Here is a 25822-nt window from a genome sequence, read left to right as displayed (position 1 = left end):
TGTTTGTAGTGAGATTCTGAAGATGTTCTATCGGTCAGTTGTGGAGAGCGCCCTCTTCTTTGTGGTGGCGTGCTGGGGAGGCAGCATTAAGAAGAGGGACACCTCACGTCTTAATAAGCTGGTAAGGAAGGCGGGTTCTGTTGTGGGCACAGAACTGGAGAGTATGACATCGGTGGCAGAGAGGAGGGCGCTAAGTAGGCTACGGTCAATCATGGAAAACCCTGAACATCCTCTGCACAGCACCATCCAGAGACAGAGAAGCAGCTTCAGTGGCAGGTTGCTGTCAATGCAATGCTCCTCAGACAGGATGAAGAGATCATTACTCCCCAACGCCATTCGGCTCTACAATTCAACCACCAGTGGCAAGACATGTTAAGTGCCGGGGTTAGGACTGAGTTTAAGTTACCACTCAATGCACTTTAGTAAACTATTTAAGAACTTTTTAAAAGCTATTTATTAATGCTTTTGGGAGGATGATTTTAGATGCATATCATATTTATACTGAGTTAAATATTGTATGTAATTAGTTTTGCTATAATAAGTGTACGGGACACTGGAAAAATGTTGAATTTCCCCTTGGGGATGAATAAAGTATCTATCTATCTATCTATCTAGTTCCAGAACACAGTCATACTAGAAGTTATATATGGAATAACATGTCATGAACAGTAATGGGGTTGTAAGTAGTTAGGACCAATGTTCCCTTTAGCTTAGAATGACCAGTGTATGCAAAAATCTAGTGATATGCAATTTTTTTGCCCAGTGACAACATATGCACACTGTATTTTATATATAAAGGCAATATATATGTTATTTATATATAACAGCTAGCAAAACACTGTCAATAAGAACTTTGATCTCCTCTGTGTTTCATCGTTTTCACTCTTGTACATCTGCACTCTCACAGAACGTACATAGCAGTTCTGTAGCAAGTAATAAAGGATTTTCTCACTGGAGCTTTTGCACACTGTCCATATGTGATTTGCTTGCAAAATGATGTTTTAAAAAGTCAAGTTTCCAAATATCACTCCACACCTTCCCACTTGCAAATTCTCTAGCAAATTTTGCATCGTGACAATACACGCTGGTAACAGCAGTTACTGTATTGTGCAGAAATATTTCTTGTAGCTGCGTGATCCTGACCTCATGAGCTTTCAGTATAGCAGTTTCCACTGTTTCATTAAGCCATTCCACTTTAAACGAACTAGTAGTTCTTTTGTGCTTCAAGCCTTTTGTTTCTTTGAAATTTGATATACTGAATCAATAATTTTTTCAATAAAAAGTGTACATAAGCCTGTTCTAAAATCTGCAGACTAATCATTGCAAACTCCAAGTTATAAACATAGTCCACATTAGAAACCAGAAAAGAAAATGTGATTGTGTACCACTGTAAAATATACTTAACATGCCAATGAAGTAGAGAGTGAAAACCTTTTGTGCACAGTTTAAATTCCTTTGTGCACTAGTAGCATGTATGCCCTGCAGGTTTCAGATACTTGCAAAACACTGACACATTTAATTTTGTCACTGGAGTGCAGTGTTTCCCTACCGAGGAGTTACTTCTGTCCTGTTCCATAAACTCTAAGATGTTGTGGGGGATGTGACCAATAGCACCATTCCTGTCCTTTACTTTACACCACTGATTAGAAGCCTCCAGCACCTGAAAAGACACAAACACTGTGAATGCTTGAGGTTGATAGTACTCCACTAGCAAGTTTATCAGATCTAGATGAGTTACACTGAGATTAAGCCAGTACAAAAGAGTCTCTCCCATTCTGAAATGCCAGTCTATAGCCTCCTTTAACTGCCACTATGAGGCCACTTTCAGGTTGGAGGAGTAACATCTCATTTTTTGTCTGGGTAACCTCCAACCTGATGGCATGAACATTGATTTGTCTATTTTCCAGTAATTTCCCTCTAACCCCTTCTCTTTTATCCATTTCCCATTCCTGCTCCCCTTTTCTCCCTTTCCTTCTCCTCAACTGCCCTTCACCTCCCTCTGGTGCCCCCCTCCTTCCATTTCTCTCATGTTCCACACTCCTCACCATCAGAGTCCTGCTTCTTCAGCCCTTTACCTTATCCACCTATCATGTCCCAGCTTCTTAATTCATCCCCCTCCCTCACCCACTCATCTTCCCCTTCTCCTGGTTTCACACCTTCCCCTCCCCCACCTTATTCTAGCTTCTTCCCCTTTCCTTTCCAGTTCTAATGAAGGGCCTCGGACCAAAATGCTGACTGTTTATTCCCCTCCATGGTTGCTGCCTGACCTGCCGAGTTCCTCCAGCATTTTGTGAGTGTTGCTCTGGATTTCCAGCACCTGCAAAATTTCTTGTGATGAGTATGCTCAAGTGATTAGAAGATTGAGGACTAGATTCCACGCAGACAGAATGAAAATCTCCACAATTTCTCCATTGATTCAGATGAAACAAGGTTTGACCAGTCTCCACCTGTGTTCTCTCACTGGTGCCATATCAGTGCTGATGTAGGAGACTTGCTCAACCACTATAATAGTACAGGGCGCAACACCTGGGCAGGCATGCCATTTATCCAAGCCGGTCCATACCCTCCGTCTCATCTACGTCTTCTTTCAATCTTCCTCATGGGCATGTCCAGCCTCCCCTTAAAATCTGTGAATCCCTTCTTGAAGTTGGAGATCGGGCACATCATTGGTTTGGCGGTGATATCTTATCCTTTATCCATCTCGCTACAACTAACCTAAAAATATTCCAAGCTAATGCATATGGTGTGATGACCTTTCTCAACCATGGGATTGAGTTCAAGAGCCGTGAGGAAATGTTACAGCTATACAAGACTTTAGTTAGACTCCTCTTGGAATACTGTGTTCAGTTTTGGAAACCTCACTACAGGAAGGATGCGTAAACTATCAAAAGAGTGCAGGAGAGATTTTCAAGATGTTGTCTGGATTGGAGAGTGTGCCTTATGAGAATAGGTTGAGTGAACTTGGTCTTTTCTCCTTGGAGCGACAGAGGATGAGAGGCGATTTGATAGAGGTGTATAAAAGCATTGATCATATAGATTGCCAGAGGGCTTTTCCCAGGGCTGAAATGGCTTACAGGAGGGGGTATAGTTTAAAGGTGTTTGGAAGTAGGGATGTCAGAGATAAGCTTTTTTACACAGAGTGGTGGTGGTGTGGAGCGTCAACCAGTGACAGTGGTAGAGGCAGATACAACAGGGTCTTTTAAAACTCTTAGACAAGTGCATGGAGCTTAGGAAAATAGAGGGCGACATGGTAGTGTAATTCTAGGCTAGGTTAGGTTACAAGGTCAGCACAACATTGTGGGCTGAAGGGCCTGTAATGTGCTGTAGGTTTCTATGATTCTAACATTCGCATCTCACACCTCAGTGAACCCCAGATCTCATTGCACGTTAGGTGTTGGCCTGATGAACGACAAACACTGAAGAACAGTTCTCAGAAAAACCACATCGGCCTTCATCAATTCACTGTCAATATCGGTTTCTTCTATTTCTCTAATTCACTCTTGGGATGTGAACTTTGCCATCAAGACCATCTTTCTCAAGCCATTCCCTTAATGCCGGTGTTCCCAGCTTGGGGTCCATTGACTCCCTTGGTTAATGGTAGGGGTCCATGGCATAAAAAAGTTGGGAATCTCTGCCTTAATGGGGTGGTGATTCACTGCTCTGTATAGTAACTGCCTAACCCCTAAAAGACAGTTTGGCATCATAGTTCCATTTCATCAAGCCCCATCCATGTAACTGTATGTTTCTTACACCCTCGCGGGTATCCAGTTTCTGTGTAAATGAGTTTTGCCCCAAGAGCTGCTGGATTTCTTTATGTCTATTTTATATTATTTTCTGTCAGTTTTGAACTCTGCTGCAAGTTGAAACAGCTTCCCTTCATCAGCAATATTGGAATGCCGGATATAAAAAGAAAATTTTGGGGTGGCATAGTTGCATGGCGGTTAATGTAACACTGTACTCATGCCAGTAACCTTCGTTCAATTCCCACCGCCATTTGTAAGGAGTTTTTATGTCCTCCCTGTGACTGCGTGGGTTTCCTCCGGGTGCTCCGGTTTCCACCCACATATCAAAGACGTATGGGTTCGTAGGTTAAATAGTCACATGGGTGTAACTGGGCTCATTATGCTGGAATGGCTTGTTACTGTGCTGTATTGCTGAACAAAAATAAATAAAATACTCAGCAGATCGAGCAGCATCTGTGGAAGAGGAAAAGACAGTTATAAATTTGGATTTGCCTTTCTTCATCTACCTCTCAAACCTTTTGGAATCCCTAAATATCTGTCATATCATCTCTCCTTTTTAGATAGAAAGGCCTCTTGGCCTTTTCTGGTGACTCCTCCCAATCTTGGCCTTCATCCTTGTAAAGTTTTTTGCATTTTATTTGTTGCCTCTGTCCACGGTGAAATTTTAACACCGGAAATGGATATAACCTACCTCTAGAACATCTCCTGCTATCACTGTGAGCTCCTTGGGATTCCTTTTCTTGAAGTCATAGATTGCTTTGGCAAACTTCTGCTGCCTGTCAGGTTTAAGGCAGAGATCATAGTCACAGTTGGGTTTATTGTCATGTCCAAAAGTTCATGCATGTACAGGTGCAATGAAAAACTTGCAGCACTATCACAGGTACATATCACCATATAAGCAGCAGTCAGAAGAAAAACATATTAAACATAAATTATACACAATTTTTACTAGAAAGAACATTGTTAGAACAAAGGCTATTTTAGTGCAACATGATCAGAGTTGTCACAGTGTTGCTAAACTGTAATGATTCTGTTTTTTACCATTTGGTTGAAGATACAATAGTTGAGGGGAAGTAGATATTTGTGAACAGCACACAAGCACACACACACACACACACACACACACACACACACACACACACACACACACACACACACACACACACACACACACACACACACAAAACACTGAAGGTCAGAGAGCATTTATGGAGGGTAATAAACAGTTGACGTTACAGTACTGGTGGTGTGGCTCTTCAATCCTCTGTATCTCCTGCCCGACAGTAGCATCAAGGGACGAGGGAAAATCCTTTTGGTAACAGGTAAAACCCAAGGGCAGGGTTGAGTCCGGGTCACTAGAGCTGAAAGCAGAATTTCTTCAGGCTGTGCTACTGCGCCACCCTGTGTTAGGGACTGATCTTGGCATGTGCCCATCCAATTCCAAAAGCATTCATTCAGCTCACAGATCGGTTTTCAAATAGGCAGAGGGGAGTTGAAACTCTAGTAAATACCTGCTCAGATGGTGCACTGTAGATCAGATTAACCTGATATATAAAAAGGATTTTCAACAATGGCTCTGCTCTGCATCTCACTGTTTTGGTAGAGTGCATCTCTCTCTAAAGATCTCATAAAAGTTTTCTTTTACATCTCTACCAGACAAATCAGGGCATTGAATATAGAACAACACACACACAATGCAGGAAGAACTCAGCAAGTCAGTCAGCATCAGACTACTGATGAAGGGTCTCGGTCCAAAGTGTTGCCCCAATTTGTTCCTCTCCATAGGGGCTGCCTGACTTGCTGAGTTCCTCCAGCATTTTGTGTGTGTGTTGCTCAAGAGTTCCAGCACCTGAAGAATCTCCTGTGCTTATGATTGAATATAGAAGTTGGGAGATTATGTTGCGACTGTACAAGAACTTGGTGAGGCCACATTTGGAGAATTGTGTTCAGTATTGTGGTCAGCCTGATATGATGTGATTAATCTGGAAAGAGTGCTAAAAAAGATTTACAGGGATGTTGGAAGGAATGAATAAGAGGGAGAGGTTAGACAACTGGTCCATGCTCCTTGAACTGTAGGAGAGAGAGGGGTGGTCTCTCTCATAGAACTGTCCAAAAAACCATGAGGGACATAGATACGGTGACCAGGCACGGCAGCATAGTGGTTAGTGCATTGGTTTACAGTGCCAGCGATTACCAATTAGAATTCAGTTCCTGCCGCTGCCTGTAAGGAGTTTGTACGTTCTCCGCATGACCACATGGGTTTCCTCCAGGTGCTCCAGTTTCCTCCCACATTTCAAAAATGTACAGTTAATGGTTGCTAAGTCCTGGACATGCTATGTTGGCGCCAGAAGCGTGGAGATATTTGCAGGCTGCCCAGCACAATCCTCACTGATTTGATTCGGTGCAGACAATGCATTTCACTCTTGATGTTTTGATATACATATGATAAATAAAGCTAATCTTTATCTTCAAGTACTGGGGAGAAAAGGGGACATAGTTTAAGGTTAGAGGTGAAAGGTTTAATAAGAACCTGAGAAGCACCTTTATTTTCCACACAGCATATGTTAGATGTATCGAACCAGCTGCCAGGGGAAGTGGCTGAGACAGGTACTTTTGATTTAGTTAAGAAGTATGTGAACAAGTACTGTATATGGATGCCAAGATACAGATATGAGCTAGGTGCTGGGAAATGGGATTCTTGTGAATAGACATTTTGGTCTGCACAAGTATTGATGGGCCGAAGAGCCTTTTTCCATTCTGTTCAACTCTGATTGAAATAGAAAAATCTGGAAACATTCAGAAAGTTAGGCAGCTTCTGGGGAGAGAGAATCACAGTCAAAATTGCAGGTGATGCAAGTCAAAAAAACTGCAAATGCTAAAATCTGACAGTTTAATGATTTTAATGAAAATGTAATGAATTTAACATTAAAAAATCTGGGGCCCTTCATAGATTATAATTCCAACATCTGAAACATTATTTCTCTTTCCATGGATATTGCCTGCCCTGTTGAGCATTTCTAGAAATTTTTGTCTCTGTAATATTTCAAGCCAATGACCCTTCATCAGAAATTTCCATTTTCCAAACTGTAATTTTTTTTATATTTTAGATTTTTAGCATATGGAGTTCTTTTGCTCTCCAGCTGTGATTGACAAGCATTCATCATCCTTTCTTCAGGGAAAATAGTTTCCACATTACCAGAATATATTTTTAAAATCTATCAGAATTCTTCTAAATTTTGAATGTTCCCCTTAAGCCTCTCTGTTTTGAGGAGAATAATTCCATTATTCCCATTCTCTCCACTTTATGAAGTCCTCTCCTCCCTGAAAGCATGCTGACAAATTTCTTCACCATTCGTGCTGAAGCTTTCTCATCCAGTAACTCTGTGATGAGCAGACAGGTGATCAAGATGGATAGAACTGCCCTCCTCATTTGTGATACGACACTCACCTCTCAAACATGTCATTATTTTGCCAAGTGCCATTCCCCATCTGAAAATGCAAAGCAAAATTCTATGAAATATTTGCAAGGTTTTGTTAAAATACTATAATAATGACATCTTTTTGAGAACAAAAACTAATGCTTAAACACTGAGAATAAACACATTATAGAGTAACATATTCACGTTGAACTCCACCTCTTAAATTTGCTTTTGCGAAGTTCAGAGAAAACACATTTTGAAAGTGGTCTACAATTTACATAAACTACTATATATACATCCTGTGTCTAGTTTATGTGTCCAAAGACAAATCTGGCCCTAAGTTTAACTCTGAGCTACAGTGGATTATTGTCAAACTTATAGCACATGCACGTACTTTTGTTTAGTCCATGTGTAGGGCTTTTCTTCCAAATTAAGATGCTGAATATCAGAATCATGTTTAATATCACCAGCATATGTCGTGAAATCTGTTGACCTCACAGCAGCAGTACAATGCAATACTATGAATATCAGAATCATGTTTAATATCACCAGCAAATGTCGTGATATCTGTTGACCTCACAGCAGCAGTGCAATGCAATACTACGGCCAATCCATCATACCTCTCAACCCTATTTTTCTATCCAGACCTTTCAATATCCAATAGGTTTTGATGAGACCCCCCTCCCCATTCTTCTAAACTTGAGTGAGTACAGGCCCAGAGCCACCAAACATTACTCGTATGTTTACTTCTCATTCCTGGGAACCTCTTCTGGACCCTCTCCAATGCCAATGTATCAAGAACTAGGGGAATTAGGTGTCGGGTGAGAGGGGGAGAGGCAAATACTTTCACTTAGAGGGTTGTCCATATGTGGAATGGACTGGTAGAGAAAATGGTTGAAGCAAGTACATTAATAAAATTTTAAGGACACTTATACATGAATGGGACAAGTTGGAGAGAAATAGGCAAAATGTGGTCAAATGGGAATAGCTTAGAAGGGAACTTTAGTTGCCAAGGATCAGTTAGGCCTAATTCTGTGCGGTATGACTCTACGATAGGGAGCAAGGTAGAAGGTCCTTTCCCTCGTCTGGATGGTGCTGGATGTGGAGGCATACCTCCAAATAATGGTTCTGACGTGGAATGTGTTAGGAGGGCTTTCATCATGGGCTGTGAAACCTTGGAACTTCTGCCTCAGCATGGATGCTGTTGAGATTGACTGATTCAATCCAGGGAGATAGAACATAGAACACAGCACTGGAATTGACCCTTAAGTCCATGGTGTATGTGATGACTATGCTGATTTTAACTAGTTCCATCTGCCTGCACTTGATCTCTATTCCCTCCATTCTTGGCCTGTTTGTGTTCCTGTACAAATACCTATTTAGTGTCACTATCGTATCTGCTGCCACCACTTCCTCAAAGTTCAAAGGTAATGTATGATCAAAGTACATATAGATTACCATAAACTACTGTGAAATTCATTTCCTTGCAGGCATTTACAGGAAAATAAAGAAATACAATAGAATAGAAAATCTCTACATAAACAAATGCTGACAACCAATGCACAAAAGGAAACAAACTGCAAATAAATAAAATTAAAAACATGAGTTAAAAGAGTCATTGAAATTGAGTCTGTACGGTGTGGAATCAGTTCAGAGTGGAGGTGAGCGAAGTTATCCATGGCGGTACAGGAGCTTGATGGTTGTAGGGTAGTAAACATTCCTGAACCTGGTGGTGTGGGACCTAAGGCTCCTGTATCTCCTACCAATGGTAAGAGTTAGAAGAGAGCATGGTTTGGATGGTAGGGGTCTTTGATGATGGATGTTGCTTTCTAGTGATAATGCTCCATAGAAGTACACTCAATGGTTGGGAGGGCTTTGCCTCTGATGGACTAAGCTGTATCCACCAGTTTTGGTAATTCCTCAAGGAGCAAAGTATTATTAGAAGGTCAGGATATCAGTACTGCCAGGATCTTGTAGAAATATAGAGCAGATTGAAGTGGCTAAGTACTTCTTTTGCTCATATTGATTTTATCAAGAGAGAAGATAAATCTGGCATGGTCAAACGGTGGAGCAGATGTTAAATAAAGCAGGGTATTAATGGAAGTAAAAGCATTGGCTTGAACAATTCAACAAACTGCCACAAGAGGGCAGCTTACCAATAAGATTGAGCAATATTTCCTAAGTGGTTAAATTTTAATACATCTCATGCCTACTTCCTCTTATCTCTTGCTGAGTCTGTTTTCTCAGTGTTCAGTACCTTACAATACCAGTAGACTTGCATATTCAGTCATGTAAAATATCAGTGGGACAATTCAGTCGTTCAGTTTAGAAGAATGAGGGGGTATCTCATTGAAACCTATCGAATGTTGAAAGTCCTAGATGAAATGGACACAGAGAGGATACTTCCTATGGTGTGAGAGTCAGGGCCAGAGGGCACAACCTCAGAATAGAAGGAAGCTCCTTTAGAATGGAGATGAGGAGGAATTTCTTCAGCTGGAGAGTGGTGAATTGGTGGAATTGATTGCCACAGGCAGTTGTGGAGACCAAGTCATTAGGTATCTTTAATGCAGAAGTTGATTGATTCTTGATTAGTCAGGGCATGAAGGGATATGGGGAGAAGGCAGGAGATCAGGGCTCCAGGGGAAAATGGATCAGCCATGATGAAATGGCAGAGCAGACTCAATGGGCCAAATAGCCTAATTCTGCTCCTATATCTTATGGTCTTATTAGGTCCTACTCAGGATGACTATCATTAACTGACCCTGAAGATGAAAGCCAATATCTACTACCTCACAAAGGCCCAGTGACTGGCAAGGACTGGGAGACTAGAGAGGACAGTGACTGGCAAGAACTGGGAGACTGGAGAGCAGAACAATAACCCAAGTCAAGTCAAGTTTATTGTCATTTCGACCATAAACTGCTGGTACAGTACACAGTAAAAACGAAACAACGTTCCCCCAGGACCCTGGTGCTACATGAAACAACACAAAACTACACTAGACTATGTGAGACAGCACAAGGCTACACTAGACTACGTAAATCAACATAAAAACTGCACCAGACTACAGACCTGTGCAGGAGTACATAAAGTGCACAAAACAGTGCAGGGCAATACAATAATTAAAAAACAAGACAATAGGCACAGTAGAGGACAAATTACAATATAACAATAAATGATGTAGAGGGCAATCTAGACTCTGGGTATTGAGGAGTCTGATGTCTTGGGGAAAGAAACTGTTGCACAGTCTGGTCATGACAGCCTGAATGCTTCGGTGCCTTTTCCCAGACGGCAGGAGGGAGAAGAGTTTGTATGAGGGGTGCTTGGAGTCCTTCATAATGCTGTTTGCTTTGTAGATGCAGCGTGTAGTGTAAATGTTCGTAATGGCAGGAAGAGAAACCCCGATGATCTTCTCAGCTGACCTCACTATCCGCTGCAGGGTCTTGCGATCTGAGATGGTGCAATTTCCGAACCAGGCAGTGATGCAGCTGCTCAGGTTGCTCTCAATACAACCCCTGTAGAATGTGGTGAGGATGGGGAGTGGGAGATGGACTTTTCTCAGCCTTTGCAGAAAGTAGAGACGCTGCTGGGCTTTTTTGGCTATGGAGCTGGTGTTGAGGGACCAGCTAAAAAGTAAATCTAAAAAAAATCTAATCCCTCCTACCTACATAATGTCCATTTCCCTCCATCTTCCTCATATTCAGGCATCTCTTAAAAGCCTCTAATGTATTTGCCTCTGCCACCATACCAGGCTGCGCATTCCAGGCATCCACCACTATCTGAGTAAAAAACTTAGCCCTCACAACCCCCTTGATCCTACCCCGTCTCACCTTCAATGCATGCCCTCTGTTATTAGTCATTTCTACCCTGGGGAAAAGATACTCCCTGTCTGCTCTATATATGCCTCTCATAATCTTACAAACTTCTATTATAGGTTCATTGAATCATACAACAAAGAACCAGGCCCTTTGGCCCATTACGTAACTGCTGACCAAGTTGCTTAACTGAGTTAGTCCTATTTACCTGCATTTCTCCCATATCTCTGTAAATCTTTTTTCTCTCTGTAACTGCCCTATGGTCTTTTAATTGTTATAACTGTACCTGCTTCTTCTAATGGTTTGTTCAATATATCCACCTGCCTCTGTGTGGAAAGAAAATGGCCCTTGGACCCCCTTTGATATTTTCCCTTCTCATCCCAAATAAATGCCATCTAGTTATGTACTCCTTGCCCTTGGGAAAAGACTGCTACCACCCAAGCTTCTCATAAGAGGACTGCAGGACCTGAGTTGTAAGATTGAATAGGTTAGGACTTTATTTTAGTGTTTGATTATTTATATTTGAATTTGCACAGTTTGTCTTCTTTTGCACATTTGTTGCTTATGGTTTTTCCTTTAAATATGTTGTATTTCTTTGCTCTGTTGGAAATGCCTGCAAGAAAATGAATCTTAAGGTAGTATATGCTGACACATACCTACTTTGCTTATATGTAAACTTTTGAACTTTGAACATCTTCATAAATCTTTTCTGCACTCTTTCCATTTTAGCCATTGCTTTCCTACAACCAGGTGACCAAAACTATACATAGTACTCCAAGTGTGACCTCACCAATAGCTTATACAATGGCAACGTAAAGTCCCAATTCCTATATACAATGCCCTGATAGATGAAAGCTAGTGTCTGGTGAGTTAAAGTCTTTTTCATCACCATGACTACTTTTGCCACGGCTTTCAATGAACTATCTATTTCTACTCCCAGGTTGTTCTGTTCCTTAACACGCCCGAGAGCCCTGCCATTCATAAGATAAATCCTATACTGGTTTCACTTTCAAAGTCCACAGGATGTTCACCCTTTACCCTGTAGTGAGCAACTGCGCAGGAACACTAGTGTGCTGGCGGATATGTTGAAGAACAGGTACCTGCTTTGTTGGATGTTCCATTTCACTACTCGGGTAGTGATTGGCAGGTGAATGATGAGATAGAGTCGAACCATCTGAAAACACAATATTGTATGGTTCCAAAGTTTCACTGTTTGGCCAGTCTGATCTGCATTCAAAACACAGTAACAATTTAGGAATATGTTGGGAACACTGAGCATCACTGAAGAGAGAAGCATAGTTCACAGTATGAGTTAATGATCTTTCATCAGTATGCAATTGAACAATTTCTTTATAGGTCTCCCTTTAAACTGTATGATCATGGGCCATTTTAAGTTGGTGATGTCGAGTTCAAGTTTACTGATGTTCAACTATATACATGTATACTGCCAAATGAAACAACATTCCTCTGGACCAATGTGGACAGCACAGTTCATATAACTTACACACACCGCATGAAATAATGTAATCACAAATAAATTAACAAAAACTAAAATGTATTCAAGAAGATTGACATTTAGCATAAAGTGCATTTTTACAACGCAAGTTAAGAAGTAAACCATATAATGCTACTGGTGCTTCATAAAAGATGAGAAGTTGGTGATGGCAGTGAGTTCAGTAGTCTCACAACCCGGGGAAAAGATGCTCTTTCCTATCTTAACAGTCCTTGTTTGAGTGCTATGGTACCTCCTGCCTGATAATAGGGGGAGTCAAAGAGATTGTGGGACAGATGGGAGGGATCATTGACAATTCTAAGCGCCCTGTGTATGCAGTGCTCCTGATAAATATTTTGGATGGGTGGAAGAGAGACGCCAATGATTCTCTCAGCAGTCCTCAAAATCATTTGTGGAGTATAACACTCAATCTAAGGCATATTGGAATGAGTTAATCAAAGTTTCCAATCAAGTCAATTGAGAATGGACAGGCCAGTGACAAAACCTTCCTCGAATAAAACTCAACCCAGGAATCCCACATGGAAAGTAACCATTTATACATTGTCATGTATAAAGCATAGAACATAGTACAGAACAATATTCAACACATGTTATTTTGCCCATTGTTAAAACCCCAAGATCAATCTAACCTTTGCCTCCAACAAACCCCTCCATTTTTTTCAACAACCATTATATCTTGTATCTGCATCTACCATTACCCTTGGCAATGCTTTCCACATGCTTACTATCAGTATTCCCTCTCAGCTGCATGGGTGCACAGCCGCACAGAAACTGAAATGCTCCCGCGCACATAGCCTTTGTTGCCTCGCAGCTAGAGTTTTCTTTTATATAATGCTAATGTCATCTTGAAATTATGCTAATACAATTTTGAAATCTATATTAATATACTTGTGAAACATCCTGTAATTATGTGTTTATGAATATAATCCATAGATTTTCTAAATATTAAACATACTACATCTTTTACTTTGAAACATTTTAGAGCTTCAACATATTTACATTGTCAGTGCTTCAAGAGACGATATTGCTACAAATTGTAACAGAATAGAGGGTGGTAGCTCATTGCCAATAAACTGCCAGCCCACTGACCGCTGACACCATCTAGTCAAAACATTTTACTTTTGCCACTGTACCTGTCAGTTTTATTTTTGACTGCCTGACATCATTTACTTCTGCTGTGAGTTGGGGTTTGTGTCTGTTTGATGTGAAAAATTCTATGTTCTGACTTTTTGGCAAGTAATATTCCAAAAGCAAATCATAATTTTTGTGTATCATAGTATGTATGTCACAAAACAAAACACATTTAAAGTGCCGTATCATTTTCAGACCATGTAACAATTTACTGCTCAGAACAATGTTTGGTCTGCGCAGCTGTTAAACATAATAGAGGGAATGTTGGTACCATGATTTCTGTCCTTCAAGAGGACCACAATCTTGTCATGGCTTGGAGGCTTGTGTGCCTCAATGACTTGGAGAACTATGTTGTCTGGAGACAGGGCTTTATGCTTTGCCTCTTGGTAGGATACCCCATGCCAAACAGGTTAAAGGGCTGAGGCGAGAGTTAGAGTGGTCCCCAAATCCTCCCAAGTTTGAGGGATCAGTTCAGGGCTAACAACACTAACTGGTAAAACAAAATTGTTACGAAAATGGCAATAAAGAATCCTTCTACATCTGAGCGTGACGGTATTCCCGAGTCTCCACCCAGAACCTGTATGACTGACAGTAGTAAAAAGAGAGGAAGCCACTGACATGAGGAAGCCATGAACACGGCCAAAGGTGAACGACCTTCATCGCTGCTCTAAATACCAGTGGCGTAACACACACATTCCATGTAAAGTAGCGATCGCTGATACACAATTGTGAAACTATCATTTCCAGAATCATCAGCCAGATGTTGATATGCCGAGGTGATCAAAATGAAAACAGGATAGGTTGATTTGTAGAATCCTTCCAAAAATATCTCCCACTTTCTAAAATTCTCTTCATCTAGCAATGATTTTTCATTTTGTTTAATAATTATAGGCCTTAAACGACTGTATGTAGTTTGTCTGGCAGACCTTGTAGTGTACCATGCATCTCCCAGACTGCTCCAGATCTTCTTCTCCTTCGCACTTGCGTATGAAGTCAATAGTTCTATGGCACTTGGTATTAGCAATGGAACAATCACGTCCATTGCTAGATCTTTCTCTGGGAGGTACTCCAGGATCTGAGAGGAGAGAGAAAAAAAATTAAACAGATGGATCTTTGATGCACAAAGTCTTCACTCAAGGAGGAACCATTGTCCAGGCCCAGTACTTTTCAGAAAACAGGCTGTGATTGATGATGTGCCATGGTGTAGCTGACTGTGTGTGGTTGAGGGAAATGAGTGTGTGGGGAAAACAGGTTACATACTTAAACCAAGATACAAGATGGGTAGGACAGAAAGCAAGGGCTTTATTCTTTGGAGCAAAGGGGGACGAGAGGCAGCTTAATAGAGGTTTACAAGATAAGAGCCATAGATCAAACAGAGAGCTTGAGACTTTTTCCCAGGGTGTAAATTGGTAATACAAGGGGACATAATTTTATGGTGATTAGAGGAAAGTATAGTGGGGGGGCGGGAATTTTAGAAGTAAGTTTTTTTTTACAAAGAGAGTGGTAGGTGTACAGAATGCTCTGCCAGTGGTGGTGGGAGAAGCAGACACAAGAGAAGTATTTAAGAAACTCTTAAATAGGCACATGGATGACAGAAAAATGGAGGACTATGTGGGAGGGAAGGGTTAGATTAGATCTTACAGTAGGTTAAAAGGTCAGCAAAATATCATGAGGCAAAGGGCCTGTACTGCTCTATTCTATTTTCTAATAGATTTTACTGCTCTAGCAGACAGCAGAGTATCCATAGACTAAATGGCTTTGTTCTGTTCCAGTGCCTCCTCGATTCCATCCCATTTTCCTATTCTAGGGTAACACTAGCAGTTATGTGGTAAGATCAAAGATCTATAGAACAAAGGAAGAAAATAATGAAGTTTTAGCGTAATTCTTGATGTAGGAGATAATGAAAAATGTGAATTATAAAGTGTAAGACAAGATTCTGAAGACACTGGAAATGCAGGGTAACACACACAAAATACTGGAGGAACTTAGCAGGTCAACTTCTCAACAGATGCTCTCTGACCTTCTGAGTTCCTCCATCATTCCGTGTGCGTTACTCAGAATTATAAAGCATCTTTAATGATGTTCAAAACACTTCAAAGCCAGTGGAGTACTTTAAAGAAACCATTGAAATGTAGAAAACACAGCAGCTACATCAATGTCCCATTGAATTGCCAGTCACCAGAGAAATAATTATGGGGGGCGGGGGGAATTAGGGGATAAATATGGCTAAGGTTGATAGAATGGATTTCTCCTCCCTCTCTTGAAATGGATGCCACTGGAGTTTCTACAGCCAACTGAAGTAAACGTGTTGGTTTCATTTCTCACTCTAAACATGACACCTGTACTGAAAATCTGTGTACCTGCAGATGCCAAAGATCTGATATAAAACCAGGAAAAACTGGTAGCTTTTGTGGACAGAAAAGCAGTTAACGTCTCAGGTCTCAGATCCTTTGTAAACACAGCCTGTTGACAATTCATTCTGTACATTCAGTAGTTCCTAATTCCTCTGCTCTTTCTCCATTTTCTAATTAGTAGCCTTTTCATGTCCACCTTATATAGTGCTTTATAGAACATCAAACTTAGTACACAAAGCACAGAACATAAAATGTTGATCAATGAGGTATTTCAGCCCACTATGTTGTGACAACCTTTTGTGCTACTCCAAGATCAATCTAACCCAACCTTCCCACAAAATCCTCAATTTTTCTTTCATCCATGTGCCTATCTAAGAGTCTCTTAAATGTCCCTATTGTATCTGCCTCTACCATCACCCCTGGCAGTGTGTTCCACACACCCACCACTCTCTGTGTGAAAAACCTACCTCTGACAGCTCCATTATACTTTCCTTCAATCACTTTAAAAGTATGACCTCTTAAGTTAGCTAATGCTACCATGTGGAAACTCACAGGCTGTTTACTCGATCTACGCCTCTTATCATCTTGCACAACTCTATCATGTCTCCTCTCGTCTTCCTTTGTTCCAAAGAGCAGATCCCTGACTCGCTCAACCTTTCTTCATAAGGCATGTTTTCTAATCCAGGCCCATTCCTGGTAAATCTCCTTGGCACCCTGTCTAAAACTTCCACATCCTTCCTATTATGAGGTGATTAGAACTGAACGCAATAATCCAAGTGCGATCTAAACAAAGTTTTATAGAGCTGCAACACTACTGTCGTGCAAGTGCTAACCAAGAACACCACAGTGACTTCGAGTTTCGTTTTAAGAGTTTATTAACATGATATCATGGAGAGTCTGCAGCAGTCTCCACCACCACCAGAACTCTGATTTTTAGGTTATATCGAGCTCATATTTATACAGCAGGACAAACAACCTCACATAACTTTGTTTGGCTTCCCCCAGTCAGTACATGATCAATCTTTTAAAAGGCATATCAATTATCTCTCAGCGGAAGTCTAGCATCTTCCTGCTTCCTGTTATCCGGACTCATAATTTACCCCCAGAGGCATCCTCCCTCCAGGTTCCAGGGGCCTAGTATGTTATTTATTGGAGTTCCTGGCACTGCACTTATCATCCAAGGTTATTCTCAACATGCATCAGCAGTCTGAAGACACCCAGCTGCTCCAGAATGGTCAAGTATCCCATCATATACTTGTTTTAACCATTTCTACCGCAACTATAGAGGGCTATGGGTAACCCTAGTAATTTCTAAAATAGGGACATGTTTGGCACAACTTTGTGGGCCAAAGGGTCTGTATTGTGCTGTAGGTTTGCTATGTTTAACTACCTTGTGGCTCTTGAGCTCAATCCCCCTACTAATGACAGTCAGCAAACCATATGCCTTCTTAACCTTCCCATCGACTTGTGTGGCAACTTTGAGGGGTCTGGACTTGGGTCATAAGATCCTGCTGTTACTCCACACTGCTTAGAATCCTCCCATTAACTTAATACTCTGACATCAAGTTCAAGCTTCCAATATGTAGCTTTGTGAATTTGTGATGATAGAAGGGATTAGCTGATTCCAGGAGAGTTGTGATTTGTTTAAAGCATGATAGCCAACATCTACTTACAAAGTGAAGACTCTGGAAAATACAGTGAACTAAATCCCCGACTTTTGATTTGTCAAGTTGCGACTCCAACTTGCCCTGAGGGGAGAAAAGAATTTATCATTGCCTTTCAGACAGTCAATGATTCACAGTGCAGTTCATCCATGGGTGCCACCAGCAAATAAACAACTCATTAGAAACATTATTTTTATTTTGAGATAAAGCTTATTGGCCCAACAAGCCCATGCGACCTAATTACACCCATGTGACCAATTAACCTTCTGACCCATACATCTTTAGAATTACTTACTGCCCATTACACCGCTGGCATTTAGGGCAACAACGAAAGTCCTCCATCTCAGGCTCTCCATACAGTGACACACAGATTTAGAAAGATTCTTCGTGCTATTTCTGTGACTTTTTTTTAAACCAGTCAGGGTTGTTAGCCCTGAACCAGCAATGAAGGACCTCCATCTCTGGCAGTGTTCAAGGCTTCCTTCATCATGTCAGTAGCTTCATCGCCGTTTTCACTAATGTCAGTCATGCAAGCCCCAGGAATACCGTCACACTCAGAGGTAGGAGGATCCTTCATTGCTGTTTCCATAACAATTTTTGCTTTACCAGTCAGAGTTGTTAGCCTTGATCAGAACCCCCGAACCTGCAGGACTGGTGGCCCTCTCTTAGTCTGGCCTCTACCCTTTGACCTGTTTGGCCGGGGTGACCCTACAAGGAGCCAAAGCACAAAGCTCTGACTCCAGCCAACATAGCTCTCTAGGTCACTGAGGCACACAAGCCTCCAAACACTCCAATAAGTTAGGGGTCGTTTTGGAGGATGTCTTCAGAATGCACCCCTTCAATCATTGTAGCCTCAACTACCCATGTAATATCTTATTATTTATATGTAGGAATATGTTATATTCAGGACTCTCAGCTTTGGTCTTCATTTAGCTTCTCAATGTTTATCCAATCAAATGTCTTCACAATCTTTTAAACCTCCACAAGTTACACTACAAGCCATTCTTTTGTCTAAGCTACTAGCCCAATGCTGATCCATCTCAAAGCCTACCAGTCTGAGGATTCCAAATAAATTTCTGTTTATTTTACAAGCTGTACCCTCCAGCTTCTATCTTTGTAAACTTACTTCCAAAGTTAGAACTTGCATGGCTCACAGACTCCCTTTCCTGCCTTCATTCTCAGCAATAGTACGATCTACTTTTATGTCCGTAGCAAGGGGAAGTTCTTGAACCAGCCTGCCGACCCTAATCCTACCTCAGCAATGGAACACATCTTGGTCTACCAGGGAACAGCCTCTGATTGTAGCTTTCTTGTTAGAGGCAGCAAGCTAGTGTAGTGGTTATTGTGTTGACTTACAGCGCCAGCGATCAGGGTTCAATTCCCACCACTGTCTGTGAGGAGTTTGTGCATTCTCCCCATGACTGCGTGGATTTCCTCTAGGTGCTTTAGTTTCCTCCCAAATTCCAAAGATGTGCAGTTAGGATTAGGGTTAATAATTTGTGGACATGCTATGTTGGCACTGGAAATGTGGCGACACTAGCAGACTGCCCTGAGCACACCCCTCAGACTGTGTTGGACGTTGATGCAAAACAATGCATTTCACTGTATGTTTCGCTATTTTGATGTACATGTGACACATAAAGATCATCTTTCTTTCTTTACTGCACAGTCTTCTCAATCTCTTCAGAATCTCATAAAATTTATGCATGTATAATTTATGTTCTGTGCATTATCAGAACCAATATACCTGTGATACAGCAGTAGGCAAGTTTTTCATTGTACCTATACCTCAGGACTTATGAACATGGCAATAAACTCAGCCTGACTTGATCTTAATCCAAAGGGGATAAACTCGCTCGCCCCATTACTGAAATGTTCCCACAACCTATAGACTCTCTTTCAAGGACTCTTCATCTCATCTTCTCGGTATTTATTACTTATTAATTTATTATTATTTTCTTTTGTGTTTGAACAGTTTGTTGCTTTTTGCACATCAGCTATTTGTCCATCTTGTTGGGTGCGGTCCTTCATTAGGTCTATCCTGTTCCGGGGGAAAAAACTCAGGATTGTATACGCTGACATATATGTACTTCGAAAATAAATTTATTTTATTTTGAACTCCACACTGCACTTACCAACAAATTAAAGGCATATTTTATCTTCTGTATGCAATTCCTGTATTCTGCCTCTGGTGGCAATACTTCTGCAGAGAAAGGTACACAGAGAAGTTGGTTAGTAAACTCACAGGGTTGGCAGGACAGCAGGGCCATAGCTAGATACAGCAGAGGAACAGAGGAACAGGCCCCTCAGTGCACAAAATCCATGCTGGCCATCAATCATTCACTCACAGTAATCGTACTTGAATCCAATTTTTTATTAGAGTTATCCATTTATAGAGAATTGCAGCACAGAAACAAGTTCTTCGGTCCAACAAGTCCAAAAGAGATCCATGTGGTCACGGAGAGAACATGGCTGCTCCATAATGACAACACCAGAGATTAGGCTTAAACCCAGCTCTCTGCTATCAAAATCAGCCTTACCCAAAACAGCTAAATAACACAGATTTCATTGCCATTCTAGCAACAACAACACTTAGTGTTTCAGAAGCCCGATTTGTGACAATCAACCTATGGACTCACTTTCAGCCACTCTACAGCTCATGTTCAGTATTATTTATTTATTTGTTTTTATTATTTGTATTTATACAGTTTGTCTTCCTTTGCACATTAGTTGCTTGTCAGTCTTTTTGTGTGTTTTTCATTGATTCTATTTTATTTCTTTGTTCTACTGTGAATGCCTGCAAGAAAATTAATCTCGGGGTAGTATATGGTGACATATACATACTTTGATAACTTTACTTTGAACATTTGGAACTGACCGGCTATCTCAGTAACAAAAGTCTCTACTTTAGCTAAAGACTGAACTGTTAATCTGCTCTTGGATTCTCTTAGACCAGGAGTTCTCCAGCTTTTTTATGCCATAGACCCTAATCATTAACTGAGAAGTCCATGGACCCCAGGTTGGGAATCCCTGTCTTAGACTATGATGGATGTGTTTACAACGCACCCTGAGGTTGTCAGAAACCTTCCCCTAGAAGCAAAGGTAGCTTGAAGCTAAGTCAGTGATGCAAGAAAATGGTTTTAAAGACGGTGTTTCATCAACATGTTCCCTGTTCTGTTGGTGACTAACCTGCTTTGTGCTTTTTGAATTGAATTGACTTTATTTCTTACATCCTTCACATACATGAGGAATAAAAATCTTTATGTTACATCTCCATCTGCATCTATGTACAATCATAATAATTTATAATAAAAAGAACAGTCAATGTAATATAGAGTACACTCAAATCAGCGTGAGCCCATCAGTCTGATGGCCTGGTGGATGAAGACATCCCAGAGACTGTTGGTCCTGGCTTTTATGCTGCGGTACTGCTTCCCGGATGGTAGCAGCTGGAGTCGATTGTGGTTGGGGTAACTTGAGTCCCCAGTGATCCCTCGGGCCCTTTTTACGCACCTGTACTTGTAAATGTTCTGAATCATGGGAAGTTCACAACTACAGATGCACTGGGCTGTCCGCACCACTCTCTGCAGAGTCCTGCGATTAAGGCAGGTTTGTTAATGCCCAGTTATGAATGTGGCCATGGAGGGAAGTCCCACCATTCATTGTCCTTTTGACCTATGGAGGCACATTGGCGGTCTGAAATCCAAATCAAGTAAACCAACAAATTCCTTTTATAAAGGGTATTAATGAACCAGAGAGCATCTAAACAAGTTTTCATTGAAAACAAATCTGATGACTTGAACTGAAATTCCCCATTTGCAATTCAGTTTCAGACCCTGGTTTACAGCTCAGTAGCCTAAACACAGGACAATTTACAACAACCAATTAACCTACTAAACAATATGTTTAAACAGCACCCAGAGGAAACCCATGCAGTCATGGGGAGGAGATACGAACGCCTTACAGACAACACCAGAATTGAACTCCAAGCTCTGGTGGCTTGAACTGTAATAGCGTAGTGTTAACACAACGCTACTGTGACACCCGATATGGAGATGTGGGGACAGAAATTAAAACTGCTGAAAAAGAAAACTAACTGATTATATTTACATTGACAACAAACAGGAGAATGTGACTAGCCCTTCAAAACTAGTCTATTTTCATCATAATCGCATCGACCAGAGAGAGAATCTTCATGTCAGCTATTACTGTCTGGTTTGTTGCAGCATCTTCTCACAATATACAAAAACTACAGGTCAGCAGAAAAGGTCACTGGCTGCAGTTGACCATCATTGCAAGACTTGTATGCATCCAGGACAAAGATACAGACAAGAAATAACATTGTGGACAACACCCTCCCTATAAATTGCCTTTTCCAAAGATTCCCTTCCGGAAAGACCTATAGGTCCATTACACCAAAAACTCCATACCATCTTAAAAGTTTTTTCACCTGACAAGTTAATTCTTGTTAGCACCCCACTCTATCTCCTCTATCTCTCCTGTGACTGCACTGTAAACCGTTTAAACCACTTTTTAAATGCTGTTTACATTGTAAATACATTATATGCTGGTATTTATGCAGATTGTATTATGTATCTGTACTTTAACCTCTAAGTTTCTTTTTTATATAATTCTTTATAATTGTTGAATGTCATTTTCAGTTGACCAACACACCCTGCAAGTCCCTAATACATGTACATGTTCCCACCACTGTGTGCATGGAGTCTGTACGTTCTCGCTGTGACCAGATGGGTTTCCTCCCACAGTCCAGAGACATACCAATTGGTAGGTTAATTAGTCATTAACCTATTGCTCATTCACATCCATTTCTGCTTCAGGTTGTTTGAGAATGTATTGCAACCTTTATTGTGGGTTAATACCTTTAATTTTTTTTAATTTCTTCTTCTTCTTCATCAGCTGAGGATTAGTGACAATGGCTCCTTGAAGTTTATCAGTAAAGAGCTCAATGTCATCTAATACATGATTGAGGATGTCCTGTCAAGACAGATAGAAGCACATTTTAGATAGCAGACATAAAAGATACTGCAGTTGTGCAAATCTGGAGTAAAGCACACAAAAAACTGGAGGACCTTTGCAGGTCAGACAGCCTCTTTGGAGGGGAACCAGCAGTCAACATTTTGGGCTGAGACCCTTCATCGGGTTTGCATAGAAAACTGGAAGGAGTCAGAATTAGGTTGCATCTAACCAATCTTATGAGATTGTTACCAAAAAAATTGATGAAGGCAAGGCTTTTGATGTTGTCTACCTGAACTTTAGCAAGACCTTTGACAAAACCCACGTGGGAGGCTGATGAAGAAGGCTCAGTTGCGGGGCGTTCAGGTTGAGGTAATAAATTGGGTTCGTCATTGGCCTTGTGGAAAAAGCCAGAGAGTGGCAGTAGATGGTTGCCTCTCTGACTGGAGGCCAGTGACTAGTGGAGTTCCGCAGGGCTCGGTGCTGTGTTCATCGTTGTTCAATAATCTGGATGATAATTTGGTAAACTGGATCAGGAAATTTGCAGATGACACCAAGATTGGGGCATAGTGGACAGCGAGGGAAGCTGTCAAAGCTTGTAGTGGCATCTGGACCAGCTGGAAAAATGGGCTGAAAAATGGCAGTTAGCGTACCACTTTATAGTGCCATCAATCCAGATTCAATTCCCACTGCTGTCTATAAGGACCTTGTACATTCTTTGTGACTGCATGGGATTCCTCCAGCTTCTCCAGTTTTCTCCCACATTTTAGCACTACAGAGCGTGATCTTGAAGAAAGGGGTCCCCCCACTTAAGACTGAGTGTAAGGGGAAATTTCATTGCTCAGAGGGCTAAGAATCATTTGAATTCTCCATCGCAGACAGCTGTGGAGAAGAGCACCTCTGAACCCATAACACATCGAACCTTGAAGTGGATGGACTACAGCAGCAGAAGACCATGAACATACAGAAATACACTCTGCGGCCACTTTATTAGGTACCTCCCATACCTAATAAAGTGGTCTCTGGGTGTATTTTGTGTATTTTTATAGAGGGACATGGAGAGAGGGAGCCGGCAGAGTCTTGAAAGGATTAAGAATGAAGGGTGATGATTTTAAGAATGAGAAATTAGTCAATCAGGAGCCAACATAAGACAGAAAGGAAGAAGATGCTAACCAGAATAAAGCCCGGAACTCAAGTTGTAGGAAACAAATTTAGCATGCCACCTAGACAAAGAAAAGATTTTCAGGATTGTCACCAGTAGAAATAAACCTCTGGGTCAAGGAACCACTCACCTGATCTCTTTCTGAATTCACTGTTAGCGGTTCATTATACAAAGATGCATCTATACAAAGAGTTTGTAATAAAACAACATTGGTCACAAGATACAGATCTCAGGATGTAGATAACAAATAAAGCAGCAATTCATTATATTGGGCCTATACCATTCTCAGATGGTGTCCAGCTTCTAGGCTCTATCATTGCAGGCTCCAGATTGTTATCATAATCTGGCAGGAGTGATTTTGGTGGTACTGGAGGTATCTTATAAGGTGGCTGAAAGTGCATCTCATTTCTTGGAGGGTGCCTGAAACAATTACAAGAGAGAAAGAGAACAATCTTCAAAAGCAGTTGTCTAGTTCTTTTGTTCTATAATGTTCCCAGCTGATAATTCATTCTGAGTATCACCAGGCAAAAGTGAATCATTAATTGAATCTCTGTGTAGATTTGTGAATCATATCATAAAATCACAGAATGCTACAAAACAGAAAGATGCTATTCAACGATTTATCCAATGAGTCCCATCTCTGGTATTCACACATAATCCAATATATTTCAACTTCCCAATAGTTTATCTAATTTTCTTCTTATTAACAGTTATAATGGAACCTACTTTCCCCAAACTGTCACAGAATGCATTCTAGATTATAACAACCTGCTGGGTGCTAAAATATTAATATTATTATTAATATTTATTTTTTTTCTCAGCTCAAGCTGGTAAAACCCGAGGTGCAGACATAGCCAAGCACACTGATTTGTCAATTCCTAAGAACTTTCTGACTATTTCAATGGTGTTTAATATTGTGACTTCCTGGAGATTTACTGTGTAGCCCTAATTGTCTAATGCTATTGTGTAGTGACTTTGGGATGATACCAGTTATTATTGTCGTTGCTGTTATTATCATCATAACAGGGGCTCCCAAAATTGTTTAATAGTATTGATCCATGTCATAATAAAGGTTAGGAGCCCCTGGTCTAAAAGATCTTACTGTCTTTGGTGTGCTTGCTTTGGAGAAGATCCATAAAGAGACCTAATTTTGTTTCAAGACTCAGTTTGTGTTTCTCCATAAATGGACTGCCCCAGTTGACATTCAAGGTTAACAGCTACATTAGGGAATGAGGTCAATAAAACACTTCCCCGCAAATACATGCCTCGGCATCTCCTGCTTTCCATTTTCCATCTTTTTCATGATCTTTTTCTGCACATCATGATGCATGAGGTCAGCCTATTCAATGAAAACAGATTTATTTTATTTTCAGATACAGCACGGTAACAGACCAGTCACAGTATTTCACCGTTTTTTTTTCTCTATTATTATGTATTGCATTGTACTGCTGCCACAACAAATTTCTCGACATGTGCAGGTGATAATAAACCTGATTCTGGGTGCTATTCTGATGAGGCAGTTTGTGGTTAACTAGATAGAGAATAGGATGATGCAGTCTCCTGAAGAGACTGACATACCCACCTGTTAACCCTGATGCATCCACGTACTTTGACTTTTCCTAGCAAGTAACTACAAAAAAAAAGTTTGTGTTGCCAGACTGATCAGGAGCAAGTTCTTATCACAGATATAAACATGTTAATGTTGAACTTGTGCCTTGGAATGCAGTTGTCCATTAGATTAAAGGGAAGGATCAAATTTCCTTCCCTAGAACTTATAGACCACTGAACATTCTGGGCCTGATATGCTGATGCTGGAATACGCGGTGACACTGGCAGAATGCTCCCAGCATGTCCTCAGGTTGTGCTGAGTACATTGATTGCATAACTTTACGGCAGAGGTTCCCAACCTGGGGTCCACGAACTCCTCAGTTAATGTAAAGGTCCATGGCATTAGAAAAAAAGGTTGGGACCTTTTGTTGCAAGGTATTTGGAGGAAATTAAGGGGGGGGGGATCTCAGAGGCAGGTTTTTTACACAGGGAATGTTAGCA

The 25822-nt window shown here is 41.0% G+C and overlaps 1 protein-coding gene across 5 annotated transcripts in view; it reads right to left on the bottom strand.

The window, feature by feature from the left end:
• Nucleotides 1-25822, bottom strand: part of eps8l3b (EPS8-like 3b) — an 85253-nt gene that overhangs the window by 9242 nt on the left and 50189 nt on the right. For 3 of the 5 annotated variants that reach the window (XM_059950223.1, XM_059950225.1, XM_059950222.1), the window contains exons 8-18: nucleotides 25039-25112; nucleotides 24054-24193; nucleotides 23904-23953; nucleotides 22518-22632; nucleotides 19773-19840; nucleotides 17647-17721; nucleotides 14546-14694; nucleotides 12076-12202; nucleotides 7192-7232; nucleotides 4435-4519; nucleotides 1550-1660 (exon numbers count right to left, since the gene is read on the bottom strand). In XM_059950223.1, coding sequence (XP_059806206.1) covers nucleotides 1550-1660; nucleotides 4435-4519; nucleotides 7192-7232; nucleotides 12076-12202; nucleotides 14546-14694; nucleotides 17647-17721; nucleotides 19773-19840; nucleotides 22518-22632; nucleotides 23904-23953; nucleotides 24054-24193; nucleotides 25039-25112 — 1035 coding nt within the window. The remainder of the gene's footprint in view (nucleotides 1-1549; nucleotides 1661-4434; nucleotides 4520-7191; nucleotides 7233-12075; nucleotides 12203-14545; nucleotides 14695-17646; nucleotides 17722-19772; nucleotides 19841-22517; nucleotides 22633-23903; nucleotides 23954-24053; nucleotides 24194-25038; nucleotides 25113-25822) is intronic. The other 2 variants (XM_059950226.1, XM_059950224.1) reach the window with 1 other exon arrangement.

The sequence above is a fragment of the Hypanus sabinus genome, chromosome 25 (assembly GCF_030144855.1).
Source record: "Hypanus sabinus isolate sHypSab1 chromosome 25, sHypSab1.hap1, whole genome shotgun sequence".
Classification (NCBI taxonomy): domain Eukaryota; kingdom Metazoa; phylum Chordata; class Chondrichthyes; order Myliobatiformes; family Dasyatidae; genus Hypanus; species Hypanus sabinus.
The sequence above is the reverse complement of the archived record's forward strand: the minus strand, read 5'-3'. Positions and strand labels throughout refer to the sequence as shown.